We start from the raw sequence: 18553 nt of genomic DNA on the forward strand, positions 1-18553 counted from the left end.
CTGCTGAAAAGGGAGCAGCATGGCATTCAAGGCTTTAGTCTTTCCACTCTCTTACACAGCAGGACCTGCACTTTGCACAGAGCAAATCTGTAGCATCCATTACTGAGAGTGAGATTCTGAGTGTTGGGGCTGTTTTCTGTGTGTAGCATCACATGGCCGAAACCAGAGACTACAAAGCTGCTGTTCTCACGACACTTAAACCTGACTGAGGCTTTTAGGAGCTTTTTAGGAGTGCACCTGATTCTTACAACTCACAAACGATCATGGCATAATTGTCACAATTTGGCATAGCACATAAGAGAAGACAAATGCATTTCCTCGGCTCACTGAGCTAGGCCTCCTTTGTACTAATTAGAATTCTCTGAATAAAAATACAGCACAGAGGTAGAAATATTAATTCGTCTTTTACAGAGACAAGCAGCCAAATACTGGCATAAGTCACAGGATAACAGCTTGATCCTGCAATGCCTTGCTTGCATGAGTAGTCCCATTGACTTTTAGAGTTTGCAGGCATAAGGCTTTACACTGCAGCTCAAGGACGTTGGCAATTTGCCCATGAAAAGAGTTAAGCAAGGTCTAATTCTCCATTAAGGCTGAAGAAATAGGCCTTGGCTGAAGACAATGTTCTGCAGTAGACAGAGCCAAGCAAAAGCACAGACTGTGCAATGTATTAACCTAACAAAAATTTGCTATGCTACTGATGTGAAGGTCTTAGAAGACACATTACATTTCGGAAGTAATTTTTTTTTTTTTAATTGGACTCTTCAAACCAGTTCTTCAACAGTCATAACTGCAGGTCTCATTAACAGGAGTGCTTCTAAGAGAACTAATACTCCAGATACTTCACACAGATACGTTCGTTTCTGGTTTGTAGATGAAGGATGTTACAAATTCAAGGCATATAATTTCCATGTTTTCCTCCACAAGTGAGATCAAACACACTTTTCCATTGGATTAAGTACTCTGATAATACGTGAAGCTTGTTGGAAAAGCGCATTTATATCTAAATACATTAAGAAGCATACTGCTTTGCAATGCCTGCAATGCACAGTCCTCAAAAAGACAGACTGACCAAAAATCTAAATGAAATAAAGAAAAGCCTGGTACCTGCTTTCCTTCCAAGTTGCCTCGTTCTGGTATTCATGGGCAGGGAAGATGTGGTGCTGAGCAGTTCAGAAGTGCAATGTTGAGATTTTTTGATGGAAAGATTAATAGGTTCTTCCAGCACTTTTTGCATAGAAAGAGTTAATTCATTGACTACATCTTGCCCAGCAGTAGCCAAGCTGTTTTCTAGAGGATGATCTATAGTATTGAAATCTTCATTTTCCAGCTTCAGGGGGAAAAATAGTAAGTTTTATTATTATTCGTTTTCTTTATTTCCATCTTAAGAAAATAACTTGTAATCAGTCCTCAAACACCAGATAAGGAAAACTTTACTTAGAGCAATAGCTGCCTTTGCTTGGCAGACGAACAGTAAGATGCTATCAATGGAACTGGAGTCCCTTCTAGCAGAGGAGGTTGAGCGATTCCTACCTTGCACTTCGTGCTGCCCTGAAGTGCATTGCCTGGTGTGGGACCAGTGGCAGCCCCATGGCTCTGGTCACTCGGAGCTCTGCCCAATGCCAGGCTGTAGCTGGGCACTGCCTCTGGTGGGGTATCACAGTCACAAAGGGCATTCAGGGATGGGCCAACAGTTACAGCAGCGGCACCTTGCACCTGTGGATCGGCCAAGCTAGATAACTTTGTTGAAGGTAGCTCCATTTCTAAACCTTTTGAAAAGCCCACAGTGTTTAAAGATGTCGAACACTGGGAAAAGAAAAAAAAAAAACAAAGCCACCAAACATGTTATTCAGCTTTTCATCAGCAAAATGCTACTGTTCTTTCTGTAATGGATGAGGCACCCTGCTTCAGCTATAGGTAATCAACCTGTTGTATCATGAGAGCTTAAAAGTATCTCTTGTAATCTTACACCATTTCCAAAAGCTTTAATTTCCACCGTTAAAACTGAAAACAGAAACAGGAGACACCTAGGTTACTCTTCTGTGATTTACCAAACGTGTCTTCTTTTGATCAGTCCAGAAGGTCCCGATTTTTATCTCCCCACGAGTAGGAAATGTAAGCATGTAGAATATTGTACTAAATCAATCCTTGATATAAACGCTACTAGCTTCTGTTAAGTTATTCTAGATTAAGAACCAGATCAGAAATATTATCATTTTATTCAAAAATCATCAGATCACTTTATTCAGAAAGAAGATTCAGAAGAAATAAGATTCAGATCTGACACAAGTGGATGAAACTATTGTTACTCTTACTGACACTGAAAACTACGCTAGGTAGTGAGTCTGTCCCACTGAAACTTAAGGCACTTGCCCTTTAAAGATCATAGTGTAAATCCAGAAAGATCCTATTTGTACTAATGAGGAAAGGATGTACTTGTCTAGTTTCCAGTGAAAGGGAATATTTACCAGAGTCTGAAATAGTTTTAGCAACATGCATTTTCTACCGTCTCATGATTTGTCACTGTCAAAACCACTGAAATACTCTTATGCAAAGCGAAGCAAATCCACTCATCTAGGTGACTTCCTTAAGCTGCCTTACATCCAGGAACGCGTACTGAAATCAGGACTCTTCTAGCTTCCATACGAAGGAAATATAAGCAGTCTTAAGTATGCAAATCTGCGCCATTTAAATATGCAATTTTCCATTTATTTCATCATAGTTCATTGGTGTTTCATCCTTGATAGTTGACTGAACAAATTCTTTTCATTTGATTACAATACAGTAAGTAGCACTCATTGTAATATAAATCAAGACAAAATACATGTATTGATGTCATCTAATTAGAGTTTAAGTTCATTGCTGTAGTTATTTTTCTGCTAGGGGCCTGTGACTTAGCAGTGACACTGAGATAGGGCCCATTTCCTAGATTTAATTAGTATTTTTCTCAATTGTTACCCTGTTTTGGATTTTGATATTTTTGTCCATCTTCACCCAATAGTGGTAAGGGCAACAGCCTAGACTGAGCTGTCCGTTGTGCTTATGTAAATCATGTAAATCTACATAATGCCAGAGAAGGCAGTCCTGAATTCCTCTGCTTGCAATCCATATCACTTATGGGCTAAGGGAACACTCTGCCCACCAACAGTAATTTCCTTGCATTTCCTTTTCCTCAAACTGCAACAAATGCTACAGCAGGAGCTTTGCCTGAACAGTGACCACTTATATTCAGTGAGACAAAACGGCTGGCATTCGAGAAGAGGTCAGCTCTAGCAGCGCTAGAGGAGGTTCATGCCATCCTACCACACAGCGCTTTAGTGAGTGTGCTTTAAACATTTCTCTCATGTAGAAGGCACCCCAGAGAGTACTGGGTCTCTGCAGCCAGGGTATCGGGCATTTTCCTTTTCTTGGGTAAATGAACGTCCCTGGATCTAAGCCATCTGAGATCTAACAACTTCTTGGAACCAGCTGGAACTAGTCAAACATGTTCTTCCTACCTTACATTTGAGCTGAAAACTAGAACGCGGCAATGAGGAAATGCATCCGGGGAAGCACAATTTTCCACGTACTCTGTCTGATAGAGCACTCTCAAGAATGCTTGGATTTCAAACCAAAAAAATATAGGTAGGTCAGAAAGGTACCCAGCTTTCATGGTCACACACCCTAAAGGAGTCTGCAAAGATACAAAATGTTCATTTTCTGTCATAATTTGCTTGTGACAGGCCCCTGCACATGCAGTGACAAATGTGACCTATCAAGTACACATTTTCCTTTTCATTCCATCACTCTTTTTATCACAAGTCTTTTTAGCTGACAAAATAAAGATGTGAATTGTCCTCATATCCCTTACAAAAAATAAAACAAACAGAATTCATGCTTGAACTGAACAGATGGACTGTAATCAGTCTTGCCTTTTCCCCTTATTTCAAATTGCTTTGTGAGCACTAATTGAGTACGTATGAGGTAGTTAAATATTTATTTAGTCAGACTCTCAAAGCATGAAGCATCCACAAATTCCTTCCTGAGTCAATAGGAAATACCTGATGCTGTGCTCCATTGGAAATGGGCACGCTAAGGCACACACGTGGTAGACACGCCACCCAAAGCTGCACAGCAAGGTATCTGGAGACGACCTTCTAACCGTTAGACACATCCTCCTACGCTTGTGTTATGAAAGCGTTCCATCATCTGTTACATACTGCAGCCGGACCCCATGAAGACCTGTCTGTGTATAACTATACACACTGCAGGCAAAATTTTAGCCCTCCTAAGACAACAGTAGGATTAAGCCTGGCTTCAGTGAGACAAGTTTACTTACTGGGAGTAGTCACTGGGATGACTCCTACTGCACAATAAAAAAGAAATAGATACAAACATAAGACTTTTTTATAATTAAAATTTTTAGAAAGGTGAAATGCAATTGTATTATATGACTATCTTTTTACCCTTCTAGGAAGCATCAGTTTCTTCAGAGAACTTTTTAGATTATATAAGCCAATATAAAACCTTACTCTTGTTAAAAAGAAAAAAGAATAATGAGGCCATCAAACTACCATCTGTCTTTCCCTTGGGGCAAAAGTTAATTTTGTGGTTATTTTAATGATGAAGCAACATTATGATCTTTCAGTGCAAAATATAAAACTCACAGTTAAGAACAGACACATTCCATTCTGATCCATGGAGCTGCTGTCAAGTGTGAAGTGAACAATGCACTGGGAACAAGGCTCATTAATAGCCTATTAATTCACTCCCTAAAATAATCATTTCTTTTGCCATTAGCAAAAATTTCTCTTCTCCCTTGACAGTTCAGCTAGTTTTTGCAAATGGGATGCCTTTAAAGAACTGGTCTCTGTTTTATAAAAGCTCTGTTGCTTTTACATTGCACCCTTTGAACAACAAGAAGCATTAATTATGCACTTGGGTAGAGGGTGGCTTCAGCTGTAGGTTAATTTTGAAACTTTTGACATTTTAATGTACAGCCTGGCACACTGAACTACATCTATGTCATTATAAATGGAATTCTCATTGTCTCATAATTAATTTTGGTCTGATGATTCTTAGAATATAATGGCAGCAGCATCACCACCCCAAAATGCCTTCTACCACAAATTTTATAGCTATGGTAGTGAAAGGTAAGAAGAAAGAACATGCAAAGTGCCTTCAGAGAACATAAAATCAACATATTGATCAGTTCAAAGATTTCTTTGATCACTGTTGCATTTAAAAAGGTCCAGTGTAAACATGCAGCACTAATACAGAAGAATTCTGAGAAGCAAATACTTACCTTGAAACACTGGGATTAGGATTTGTTAGGATTGTTTTGGCAAAGTCTCAAGGCTGTTGACATTAAGTGTCACAGATAAAGAAAGCTAAAACTAGGAACCGCCAATTCTCTTTGCTATAAGAGAAATAACACGCTGCAAATGGTTGCAGAGTAATGAACGGCTGCTATTAAGTGGAGCAATCCCCCTGGCAGCTCATTATGCTAGGAGGTTAAACAAATGTACTACTCCATTCCAGTTGTTTAACTCACCGCACACAGCAGCGCTGATAACACAGTCTACAGATGCTTCCTATTCATATTCCCAATTTCAGAATAGAATCTGCAGGATTTTTCTTTCCATTTTTATGAGAAAAGGAATCCAAATCTTCCTTAACATTTTGCCTGAATAAACTGGAGCTGGCTTAAAGCAGAAGGAGAAAGCAATTGTATGGAGCAAGCAGCATCATGTTTTATTTATGCTCTTTTCCAGGTCAAAGGAAAATGTTTTGTTAAACTAACATTCTGGGAAATGTACCTAACTGCATTAAGCGTGAACACATTTGTGCTGTAAGCAGCTCAATTATTTGAAGTCAAAAATACTTTAGGAATTTCCAGGACCCTAGATTCCAGGCTGTTATCATTATTTCATTCACTTCTAATCTCCCTAATACTAAAAAAACCAGCAACAACAAACCTGCCCTGGTCCCAAGCTCAGATTCAATGTCCTAGGGTCGGGTATTAAACTATTATCACTTTCAGTTACTCAGTAATCACAACATGCTCAGTGCAATATTAAAAAACAAAACAAAACACCTGTGCTGAGCCCCCCACCCCTGTCCCACAGATTTCACATGCTTTTAAAGAAAAAGAAAAAATACCATTAGTCATGCACTTGCTACCAGGAAGGAAGAGTTATCGTTACTAAAGCATGGGAGAGTCTATTGGGGCAAAATACCCCAAAATGCCACCTACAGCAGACTGAGATCAACTGTTCTCTCTGATAATCCTGTAGAACAGTAGTATTGGCATGTTGGAGCCTAGAAGTACACAGGCATGGAAGTCCCAGGAGAGGCTGAGAGGTTCCACCATCAATTGTCACTATGTTAGTGTTGCATGAAATGCCACCATTGCATATATATTGGAATAAAACAGACGGCTCTCTGAGTGCTCTCAAGAGTGCTCCTCAGATGACATAGAATGTTTTCTAGAATTCCCCATTTCAGGTACTTTATGGTGCTTGAGATAAATGGAGCTCTTGAACTAAGAAGCTGGGACTTACTGCAAATCAAAAAGAACAATAAGAAAAATCAGCATTAGAGCACTATACAAAATTTCCATGTGCTTGCACCTTGATTATGACTGCTGGTCACCCGGTTTCAAAAAGAATTTATCAAAACCATAAAACACAGGGAAAATGGCCAAAGATATAATGGACCAAAGAATAGAATGGCTTCCAAGGAAGAAAAAAAAAAAAAAAAGGAGAGACCAGCAATCACTTTTCAGTTTCAAAAAGCTGACATATAAAATACGGATATTACAAAGGTGGTGAATACAGAGTGATTATTCACTGGTTTCCTAAGACAAGAACTAGAAGGCATCCTACTAAATTATCAGGCAACAGACTTAAAAGTAAGCAAACAGAGGAACTTAGGCAATGCAAAACTCAGCTGCTGCAGCATGCTGAGGAGACCAATAGTATTAAAATGGACTGAAAAAACGGATTAGGCAAATTCACAGAGGAGGGATCAGTGAAGAGCTGCAAAACACAACTGGGAATAACCTTCAGACTGGAAAGTCCCTGAAGCGCTGGTTTTTAGAAGCTGGGATAGGGTATCCTCAAAGGATCAGTTCACATCTGTCTGTTTCTTACACCCTTTCCTAAGCACCTGCTATTGGCTACAGCTATAAATGAACAGATACACTGTCCAGCGATAACTCACTGATACACTGCACAACTTACTCAGAGATTTATTTTAATTAGAAGGTGGAATAACAGCTCAAGGGGAGAAATCCTCAAAGGTTGCTAAGGAACATAACCAAACCTGAGTTTGACAGACTCTGACCAACCTACTCACAACTGGTAAGTGTCCCAGAAGGCAGAACCACAAGTGCTCAAGCCAGGTAGGTTTTCAGGATGAGTGGGGATGGTACAGAGTGTTCCACTGCCAAGGACCCAACCCAACAGCTGAACAAGACAAGGAGTCTTCCCTCCCAGAAGCAAAGGCCCTGCTCCTCACTAGAGAAAGGGGTGAACTTACAGAGTCTGAGGAGGCGAGATATCCAGCTGGCCCTGCAACAACAACATTGTCTGTGGTAGCAGCACCTGAGGCTCAAACGACAAAACTGTGCTACTGATTTACAGTAATTATGATATTTCTTCACATGCTAGGTACAGCCTTTAGACCTCTTGCTCATCACAGACACAAATGATAATTAGGTACATGTAAGCAAACCAGGGATTGCATACCCATTATTGCTCCTGAAAACACAATTAGGCCAAAAATATCTTACTACTCTCACCTCTGCTCCAGAATAGATGATTTCTCCAGTCCTGTAAAAAATTAACAACTGAACATCATACTATGTAAAAGCAACAGGAAGGCCAGGTATTGCAGAAGGTTGATAACCCTTTCCACAGAATTGTTAATCTAATCGGGTACTCACTCCTTCACACTGCAACTTAGCAATTCACAAATTTACACAATAGCTTGTGTAAAATCTCTTTGCTAGCACTTGGCATGGTTCCCCAGATCAAAAGTGCAGTTATCACAAAAGTTATTCTGAGATTTGTCCTCTGTCGTGCTGGCATTCTTACTGGAGAGGGTGGGTGTTTGACAGGCACAGAGACGGAACAACTGCACAATCCAAAAGGGAGGTCCTGGCTACATGAATGGAGTACACCGACAGGGGAGCATGAAGAGAAACATCCATTCTGCACATTGACGGAAAATTTCCATTTCTTTCTTAAAAGGTGCTAATCGAGTTCAAAGTTATGCTAAGTGCAATACTTGTCTCATATCAAACAACTGATGGTCTAAGTATAGAAACAGTAATTCTGCACAAAAAATTCAATTCACAGAGAAAGAACAGAGGACTACACAGGAAGATAGAAAGGCTGACAAAATATCACCATTAATGTTCCAAAACCACTGAAACAAATGTAAAGGAGCCCACATATAACTGAAATTACACGTTTAGACTATGCTACACACATACATACAGAGCAGCTGGGCGCTGACAGGAACCACTCTGAATTTTGAGACAACAGTAGCCTTGAGGCCAATGTTTCTGATCAATGCCAACTAGAAACACCTTTTTTTATATCACTGTGAAGGCAAAATTCTGTCTGCTCAGTGAAGTTCGATTTAATTTGTGTCCTCATAGACAGTGAAATGTAACACACAAAGACATTTTACAAGTGCGTGAAATGCTTCATCCTTGCTTTTCAATTTTCACGTATCAAAAACCAGCTTTAAATGTGAGGGACATGAAACAGTACTCATCAGAACAACCTGAACAGGCCTTCTTTGAATCCAAAGGCATTCGCGTGGTGTACAAGTGCCTCACGCTGTGGTGTAGTGTAACGGCCACACTAGCACTTGTCTGGGATGATCTGAATAACGTAACTGTGGTGTCCCCCTTTATGAGTAACACTGTGATCCCAAACTATTAACAGCATCTGCTCTATACTGTCTCACCCATACATACGATCCAGTATGCAGAAAATTCATCTAGTTATCAGTCAATAGTATCAAATTCATACCATAAACATGTTTCAAAATTAAGGCACAGATGTTTAAGTACATGAGCAATCAAGCCTTGCCTCCCCGCCCCCCCAAATAAAGGAAACTGCTGGGCTAACAGAAGCTTTTATTTTTTGACAGGTCTTGGCAAACATATCACTAAACAGTTGATTCTGAGTTTTGCCACATACTGGTTCACATTGCTTTCTCTTTAATGAAAGAGACTCAGCAGCCAGAGAATTACCTACTCCACTAGGAATGCTGCACACAAAGGCGGCAGAACTTCAAACACAAGGCCAAGAAGTCCAGTATCAATTATTCTCCAAAAGGAAGAATACAGTTCTTCTCCAGGCAGCAAAAGGTTTTTTCTCTAGCCATTTTCTCCACCATATTTTCCAAGTTCAGTATTTTGGACTTATCCACATTCACTTTTTCCACATTCTCCAAGAATTTGAGAGAGATGAAATGTTCTGAATCCAGGCATATGAGAGTAAATGGACAAACACATATACAGAAATTTTTGTCTGCAGATGGGAGTGAAAATGTTTAATCAGGTGAAACACAGATGAGAATGAAGAGACACATTCCCTCATTCTTAAATAGGAACTGATCTCCCACTTAAGCCTAGATTTAACCTGTCAGCAAAAGTGGCCAGACATTTTTAAAGAGCGTTCGTGAAGAATATATTTCAAGAGTTTCCTTACTGAACTGTTTCCCTTCACCACTTCTAATTAGGCATTGCCAGAGCTGCCAGAATGTTATGGCTTCATCCCAAACAGCTCATTATAGGAGATAAATACAAGCAAAGATGGGGTACTGTAGCCATTGAACGTCCTCATTTCTTGCAGAGGTACAATGAAACTAGTAAAAAAAAAAAAAAAAAAAACACAACACCCAGAGACACCTGTGCTTTCTGCAAAAGAACATACGCCCCATTTCTGGAAGAGGTAAAATAAAACAATAAAAAAAAAAAAAAAAAAAACACAACACCCAGAGACACCTGTGCTTTCTGCAAAAGAACATACGCTTCTCAGCACCATTAAAAAAATTTCCTTTTTTTTCCTAGGAGTATCTTCCTCTTGCTGCCTTCTCAACTTGTACAGCAATGAACCAGCAGTTCTTCCTTTTTTTCTCCTCATTTTCTCATCAGACTACACTAGTCTCTCTCTCGCACATCTGTTTCTACTTTCTTCCCTCTTTCTGACTTTTCTTATTTAAACTGTTGAGAGTAACCTTCCTTTACAGGCCCAGAAGGCAAAGGGCAGCTTCTTTAACATGCTTGTAAAAACAGCCTCTGAAAGCTAGCTCGTTAGTGTCACCATTTATTTTCCCAAATAACTTTGAGTGTGTCTGCATTAGAAGAAAAGTACGTGTTTGGATTCACGGTCTTGCTCAGGCCTTAAAAACACATCTTCAATTTTTACAGTCACATTCTAAAGCAAAGGAAACCCTATTCTAGAAAATTTGCATAGCTTTCCCGAGTCCTGTGCTCTGTCATCAGAGGTTAAGGGACATCTGCTTTCATATGTGAAAGCTCAGAGCCAAAGAGCATCGTCTCAGAATGTTGCAAGATACCATCAGCCTGGACCAGGATTAAGTTAGCAATTGCAGATTTCTTTGCAGTGTCCAAATCTGATTTGCATGCTTCTTCCAGACTCTCGGTAATTATTACCTTTCCATGTCTCTACAATTCCCAAAAGCATCTCAAACAACTCTGAGAGGGTATTGCATCATAAATACGTTGGGTCAACAAAGCTGCATACCAAAGAAGGATAAAATAACTTCCTTTTTGGGGCTAGTAAGAAAAGACAAGTTCTTCCACAATATTGCACACACAAATTCCAAGGAAAAATATCTGTGAAGGACTTCTATGTAGTACACAACATGAGACATGCACAGAAGCACCAAATAGATTTGAGCAACCAGAATATGAAGTACTGTTTGGAGTATTTTAAACAAACTGTATGGAGAGGTAAAACGTAGCTTCTCTGTCTCAAATGCACTGGTGATACCCACTAATAAAGATGAACCCTCCTGGTTTTGTTTATGCTGCTTCTTCAATAGTTAGGGCCTCCCAGAAGGTGGAAGGATCAAAGCATGGCTCTACAATGTGATAAAATATTCTAGAGATACAGAAATCTGTGATTTTTCTGCTTATTCATGAACAAGGAGAAGGAGTATAAGAGAATTACATCCCTTTCAGGCACTGCATCTTCAGTAATAATTAGCGTAGTTATTTCTGGGGCAACTATTTTGGAGGATGTTTCTCAGGCTTGATTTCATCAGAATCTTTGACTCATATTAACTGCTGCTAGCATGATAATTAGCAAGTCCTGATAGTTAAATCCCTAGGGATAGGGACTGGACAGAATTTACTCAGTGAGGAAACAGGTCTCCTGTTTATTGAGCAGTTCATGCTTAACAATCATGCCAGCCAGATCTAAACACCACCAGTGTGCTTACAGAACAGCTGCTGGTCCCGGCTACAGCACAGTGAGGGCACCTTCCTGGGAGACGCACACTAGGTTAGGCTATGATTGATTGTCTTCCAAGATTTACAAGCCATTGTGTTGATTTTTACTATATTTTAGTTTTCCCAACCTGATTGCAAATTCCAGTTCTATATTATATTCAATGTTATCAAATCATGTTCTCCCTTTAAAATATGGTTCTTTTTTAAAAAGTTCTTTATACCTTTGTCACTGGATGGAAAGGTGATGGTTGCAATGCGCTCTCAGGGGAGTGACTGCTGACACCAGCTTCTTCATCTAGTGACAGTGACAGGGAGGGGCTATCACTTTTGTCAAGAGGAATTACAGGCTTCTGGGCATCAAGTTCAGTGGAACTCTCACAGACCTACAAATCACAATTAAGAATACGTGTTTTCAAAATCTCAGAAAGAAAAATGGTAACAAATTCACATTAACTCACAACATACACAATATGACAAGACTGGAAAGACCCTAAAACAACAAAATAAACCTAAGTAGCAAGATAAATGAATACAGAAAAATTTCTCTCAAGCATTAGTAAATTTAAAAAATAATTTACAAAAATCAATAAAGCTGCTGAAATGTACAGCTACTCCAAAAGCCTGCAGTCTGCCCCTACAGGTAAGCCACTTTGAGAGCTATTCAAGTCAGGAACTCCACAGAATTTACACAATGGGAAGTCCCAGCCACCTTTCTGCTGCAATCCCCACTGTTCTGAATGAGTTTCAAAGCCACCTTATTGTGCACCTTATCTGCCTTGTAGTTTGGATGTTCACCACCAAGCTCTGTGCCTGTTTCAAAAGCAGGGTTCTTATCAACAGCGGAAAAGAGGAGAAATTAGACCTGCTGACAAAACTGTAACAGAACAGCATGTATGAATACTGATGAAAATCTTAAAGGACATGACGCAGTAGCAAGAGAAGTTACTAGTAGAATGGAAAATAACTCTCAGGGAAAAAAAAAAAAGGTATTCTTCACTCTCACTAATCATTCAGAATCAAAAAGGGAATCTTTTTCAAGGACTCAGGACTTAAAGTTTCCAGTGAACTGGTGAGTGAGACTACTGCAGTCCTCCATTACCGATTCACAAAGGAGGAATGATGATGCTTTTATTCTCCCACCTGCTGCTCACCTTGTCTAAACACAATAGGAAAGAACTTTTAGAGAACTTACTTGTGCTTCATCCTGTTGCTGAGCTGGGGCTGGTTGCCTTACTATGTAGTTGATTTGACCGACTATGGTCTGTTGAACATGCTGAGGTGGCTTGGCTTGGTTCAGCTGCAAGCTGGACTGTCCTTGGGCCTGCAGAAGAAGCTCTAGATCCTTTTTCATCTCCTCCAGTTCAAACTGGTGGTGCATTATGTCCAGGCTCTGCTGGATGACTTGCTTGTGGGTGTTCTCATTCTGACCTGACACTGGTGATGCTGCTGGCAGCTGCCGCTGCGGTGGCTGCTGCGAGTGGTTAGTTTTTATCTTCTGGAGATGACCAAGTTGCACTTGCACAGTTGATGTCTGCAAAGAAGCCTGTGTATGGAATGGCTGTGGGTGGCTCGTGTGGACTTGCTGAGCCTCATGCGGTACAACAGCGTAACCCGGGTGTGCAGTCTGCTGCAGCTGCTGGCGTGGTAATTGCTTTCCCACCCTGCCGGACACATTCTCTGTCTCTGACCATGACTGCTGTGCCAGCCCAGACTGTGTTAGTTTCATAGGCTGGGGGGCACCCCTTTGCTCTTTGTCACGTTGCTGCACGCTGCACTGCAGAGGAAAGTGCTGCTGAGGCAGTTCAGGAGGTTCTCGAAAATGTTGATGGCAGTTTCTGTCTTGGCAAGAAGCCTGAGCTTTGTTCGGATGAGGTATGCCGAGGCAGTGCGAGCACCACACAGGTGCTGGACACTGACCTGCAGGTAGAAACTGATGTGGCTCGCTATTTACAGGCCCCTGCGGTGATGCTGGTGAATGGCACTCATGAATTAAGGAGGTCTGTAATCCTTGCGCATCACCATGGCGTAGTACCTCCGGGTGAGAAATGTGTCCACCTTCCATAGTGAAACCTCCTGGACAAAACAGCAAATTTACTCCCTCCTATGATCTTAATTTTACACAATAAAATTAGTATTTACACAATAAAAACTGTGAACAATGGCCATTTCCTTGTCTTTATTTCAAATATAAAAGACATTCAAATATCCCATCCATACAGTCTGTCAACATACCTTCAAGACAAATTTTTCAAGATTTTTCAGTGATTTAAAATCATACCAAACTCCCACTGATGGCAGTGGAATTCATGGTTGAATTACCAGCAAATGCTTTGAAAAATTGACCTCAAGTTATTTTATATTAGCTGATGGATATGACTTATACATTCACTTTTTTACTAAAGTATAAGCACAGGTACCAAAGACAGCTTCCAGGGTGAAAGTTACAAAAAATAAAAAAGAGATTGATGCTATGTAGGTGAGAATTGTAAAACTAGAAATAGAAGTGACCTATGAACAGATATTGTACATGCTTTTAGTCAAGAGATTATTCCCTTTAATACGTTTGATAGTGTTTTATCCCATCTAGATTTAAATATCTTAAAATGGGAAGGGAACCCATCTTTCAGACTATTGATCGGCCCATTGAACTGAATTTACTGTAAAAACCCATTGCAGCTGGGAAATTTATAGCTCGTGGGAAACAGTCACGGTATGCACATTCATTAGATAAATAACACTGTAATTATATACAGTCAATGTGTTAAAGCCATCTTGGCGCCTGTTAATTCTAAGTGTCTCAAGCACTGCTCAGGTCCCTTAGCCACTAAGATACTGAAGGATCTGGGGAACACAGGTGTGACCGAGCCCAGCTCTCCTGGGGTCAGGGAGAGGAAACAGCACACGGTCTGCTGTCGATACTCCATTTCACCCAGGGTACTCCTTACAGGACTGCCAGTGTCACAGCGTTGTACAAAGCTATTGATAAAACTAGACGGAAAAAACAGCGAAGTTCAGCCACGCTTGTTTTTCTTTAGAATGTGACAAGAGGTACAAAACTGGCAGTCAAAACAAAACAAGGAGGGAAACTGCTGTATTGTCTGTATCTCTTGTTTATTAGGCAAGAGCCCAAAGCTAGACAAGAATATATTTTTCTTACCCAAATTGGACAGTTGTTTAGTCCAGTAGGAGGGATCCCAAGCAAACCTGATCTTCAGAGGAGGGCCTACGTCTGTGTTACAGTTTGTCTCTAACAAGCGCTGAATCTGAAATACAATCTGGTAACAAACCTAAGGATGATGATTTTATTCATAATCATAAGATCATGAAAAATGTTTTATTTGAGAAATATTAAAGCCTTAAAACAGCTTTCACATTTACTGCACAATTTCAATTTACTGACAAAATAAGTATTGCTCTTACCAATTCTTTACTGAAGAGAAACGGGATGCTGTTTTTACTGCACACAGCCCAGCTGATGAAGTTCTGCACATGTTCTACCTGTCTGCTTAAAACCACGACACCTTGCAGTTGTTGCTCCAATTTCTGCTTCCTTTCACTGGTGATTTTCTGTTAATAATGTGAATCAGTAGAAGATAGATGTCATTCTTCACACATAATGCATACAATCATTAGCATTATGTTATGCATTATTTGCAGGGGCACTGTTATTTAGAATCTCTTTCAACCACCAGTCATAAAAAGAAAAGCAAATCCTATTCCACAGGTATGTGTGAATCCAGGAAGAACAGTGTCTTCTCCAGGAGCAAACAACCTACATCATTCTCCCCTTCGTTTAACAGAGTAACGTAACCCAAGAGAGCTGCATAAGCTGGATGAAATTTACACCTGGACCCGTTTTTTGTTTCTTACAATAGACAAAAGAAAAGACCCAAGAAAGAATACATGAAGAGGGGAAGCTTGCAGCATTTCCTCACCGTGGTCTTCCACTCTCCAGCAATTCATAATTTAGGAACCACAAAGGCACAGTATCATCCTCTCTGTCTTTTTCTATGAATTTGTCTAATTCCTTTTGAAGCCACATACAATATCTTGCAGCAAGGAGTTCCACACTCATGTCCCATTTATGTGAGGAACTATCTGCCCTTGTTTGTTTTGAACTGGCACCTCCTGATTTCATTCGATGCCGTGCATTTACTTCAAGTCTATGCACAGTTCGGTTGTGGTTATAGACAACTCAGACAAACACTGAAGTTTTGTCAAAACACACAAACACTGAATTTACTTAATGTTTAATAATACTGAAATGAGAACATACACTTCTGTTTTCTGAAAACTGCTTTGAGTCAAACATGTAAGCCAAAGGTAGCCAGCAAGTGTCAAGTGCCTTGTCTGTCCAATATCAGCTAAAATCACTCAAGAGTAACTGAGAACGGGAAATTCTGATCAGATCTGATAGCAATTTTTGTGCTTGACACATTTCAAAACAAAATCATATGTGCTTCAACTAGACATCCAAAAACTGAACAGTCAAAACTGCAGGCTCTGTTATAGAAAGTAGAACAAAGGATTACTTTCAAAACAAGGTATTAAACGTGCTGCTAGTGCTCTTCTACAAATTAAAACCAGAAGCTGGCTGGTTTTGTAAGCACTCAGAAGGAGCACACATCTTATCTGTAGCTGCATTACAAAATGTGGTTAACACATGATAAGCAAACATTTTGCAACTTCATCCTGAACCTTTGTCAACCATTGATTCCACATAAAATTCTGCAAGGGAAAAAAAAATTGAAAACATAAGGAAAGGGACAATAATTCACAGGCTATATCCTCCCATTGGCACTGGGATTACATATAATTTATTTTAATTTACTAAAGTGTCAGAGAAACTAGCGTTACTTACTTCAAGTTGTTCAAGAAGGATGTTTGTTCGTTTACTGATTTCATTCATCAATATCATCTTGGCCATTTTTATTTGATTTTCTACCTTTTTGTATAAATGTTTTACTTCAAGCAACCTGTGGGTAAGAGATACACACCCCTGGATGAGCCAACTGATACACCATTTATTCAGAGTTTAGGAGTTACTTGTTACAAGACCTGATCTAACTATTGGAGAACTCCAATGAAAGTTGTACCATTTCCCACAAGTTCTCCCACAATTCCCTTCAAACATAGAATCCTAGCATCACAGAATGGTTTGGGCTGGAAAGGACTTCAAAGGTCTAGTCCAATCACCTGCAGTGAGCAGGGACATCTTCAACCAGAGCAGGTTGCTCAGAGCCCCATCCAACCTGACCTGCAATGTTTCCAGGGATGGGGCATCTACCTCTTCTCTGGGCAACCTGTGCCAGTGTTTCACCACCCTCAGCATAAAAGATTTCTTCCTTATAACTAGTCTAAGTCTCCCTCTTCTAGCTTAAAACATCACCCCTTGTTCTGCTGCAATAAGCCCTGCCAAAAAGTTTGTTCCCATCATTCCTATAAGTCCCCTGTAAGTACTGGAAGGCTGCTATATGTTCACCCCAGAGCCTTCTCCAGGCTGAACAACCCCAACTCTCTCAGCCTGTCCTCACAGCACAGGGGTTCCAGCCCTTAGATCATTGTTGTGGCCACCTCTGGGCCCCCTCCAACAGGTCCAACTCTTTCCTGTAACAAATACATTACTGGTAGTCAAAATGCAGTTCATATGATGAAATGTTTTTATACTAGTCGACTGGAATTGCTGCTTGTTTTGAAGTTTCTTAAGAAATAAGGTATTTTAAAAGTAGTCTATTTCTAATCTTTTCAAGTTGTAGTTTGGAAACAGATTATACAAAGAAATCTTGACTCTGAAGTCAGCTGTCTCATGTCTTATAAGGACTATGGAATCATGTAGTACAATGCCATGACATGTCATTATCACTTAAACATGAATTTGATATTTTTAATCTTCCTATTATTCCTATGCTTCAAGAAAAAATAAATATGCATTTATTTCTGTTAACCCACATTTAGTGAAAATAATATTTTGACTAATCACCCACTTTCATAACAAAAAAAACCTGCATAGCAACTACCTGTCTTCAAGCTGTTTAGCTGAAACCTGAATGTCACTTCTTTTCTCTTCTACTTTAGTTATGACATTTTCCAGGATAACTCTCTGATTTTGCAAAGCTTCATCAAGATGTCTGAACCTGTGAAAGAAGAGGAAATTCTCACACCATGTTTTTTTTCTGTCGATATGTAATCAACTTATCTATTGATAAGTTTAGGGGACCGTCTGCCTTATGACCTGTCTGGACATGGTTCCCTGTTCCTTTCCTACTACAGATATTCTCTGTGGCAGCTGAACATTGTCATCCCTCATATAGGCAGGCATCTCACAGAAGCTGTCACTCTATAGACAATCCCTTACAGAGCTCACACTCTTCCACAAGGAAGCAGCATGCTTAAGCATTGTTAACTCTCAGCTTGCACAGTCACGATGTCTGTAATAAAGACCACTGAACCAGGCTAAATGTTTAATTCCGGGTGTGGCTTTGACCACAATCACAGGAATGCAAATGCACGCACAGCATCTGGGCAGAAAAAAATACAACTGCTGAGAGCAGTGAGTGATTCCGTGAGGGCAGTAACCCATGTTCTTACGCTTGGGCATAAGAAAACTGAACTGAGTTTGCGGCTTCTAAGTTTGGACTAGCCGGCAACTTCAGCTGACAGGAAATGCAGATGAACAATCTTAAATCTAAATTAGCTGCAGTTTTAGACAGGATTATGATGAAGCTGTCAATGTGTGGTACCTGTGTTCCTTATGCTCTGTCAGGAGGCAGCTGTGGCACGTAAGGGTATCACAAGTCTCACAAAACAGCTTGAGTGGCTCATGAGGGTGCACCGGACAAGATAAGGAAAACTCACTTGCTTCACCTTCAGTTGCTGAGGAATATAAAGCACTGGTGTCACTGACAAGGATAACTACTATAGTTCAGAAAAAGAGTTGACAAACTCACAATTTTATTGAAAGTTTTGATGCTATTTTTAGAAGACCCAGACCCTGGAACCATCTGATTAGGTGAAGCTGGGTTTGTTTATATTTGTTTCCTGGCCTTATACATCCTACAAACTGAGCACATCAAA

At 40.1% G+C, this 18553-nt stretch overlaps 1 protein-coding gene across 1 annotated transcript in view; it reads right to left on the reverse strand.

Annotated features, from left to right (window-relative positions):
* The window catches only part of TRIM66 (tripartite motif containing 66), a 44190-nt gene that overhangs the window by 9995 nt on the left and 15642 nt on the right, over positions 1-18553 (reverse strand). The window contains exons 4-12 of the mRNA XM_010145763.1: positions 18220-18352; positions 17497-17613; positions 16341-16455; positions 14900-15046; positions 14637-14754; positions 12672-13552; positions 11701-11862; positions 1534-1806; positions 1108-1330 (exon numbers count right to left, since the gene is read on the reverse strand). Of these exons, the coding sequence (XP_010144065.1) occupies positions 1108-1330; positions 1534-1806; positions 11701-11862; positions 12672-13552; positions 14637-14754; positions 14900-15046; positions 16341-16455; positions 17497-17613; positions 18220-18352 (2169 nt within the window). The remainder of the gene's footprint in view (positions 1-1107; positions 1331-1533; positions 1807-11700; positions 11863-12671; positions 13553-14636; positions 14755-14899; positions 15047-16340; positions 16456-17496; positions 17614-18219; positions 18353-18553) is intronic.

This window comes from Buceros rhinoceros, unplaced genomic scaffold, assembly GCF_000710305.1.
Source record: "Buceros rhinoceros silvestris isolate BGI_N320 unplaced genomic scaffold, ASM71030v1 scaffold32290, whole genome shotgun sequence".
Lineage (NCBI taxonomy): Eukaryota > Metazoa > Chordata > Aves > Bucerotiformes > Bucerotidae > Buceros > Buceros rhinoceros.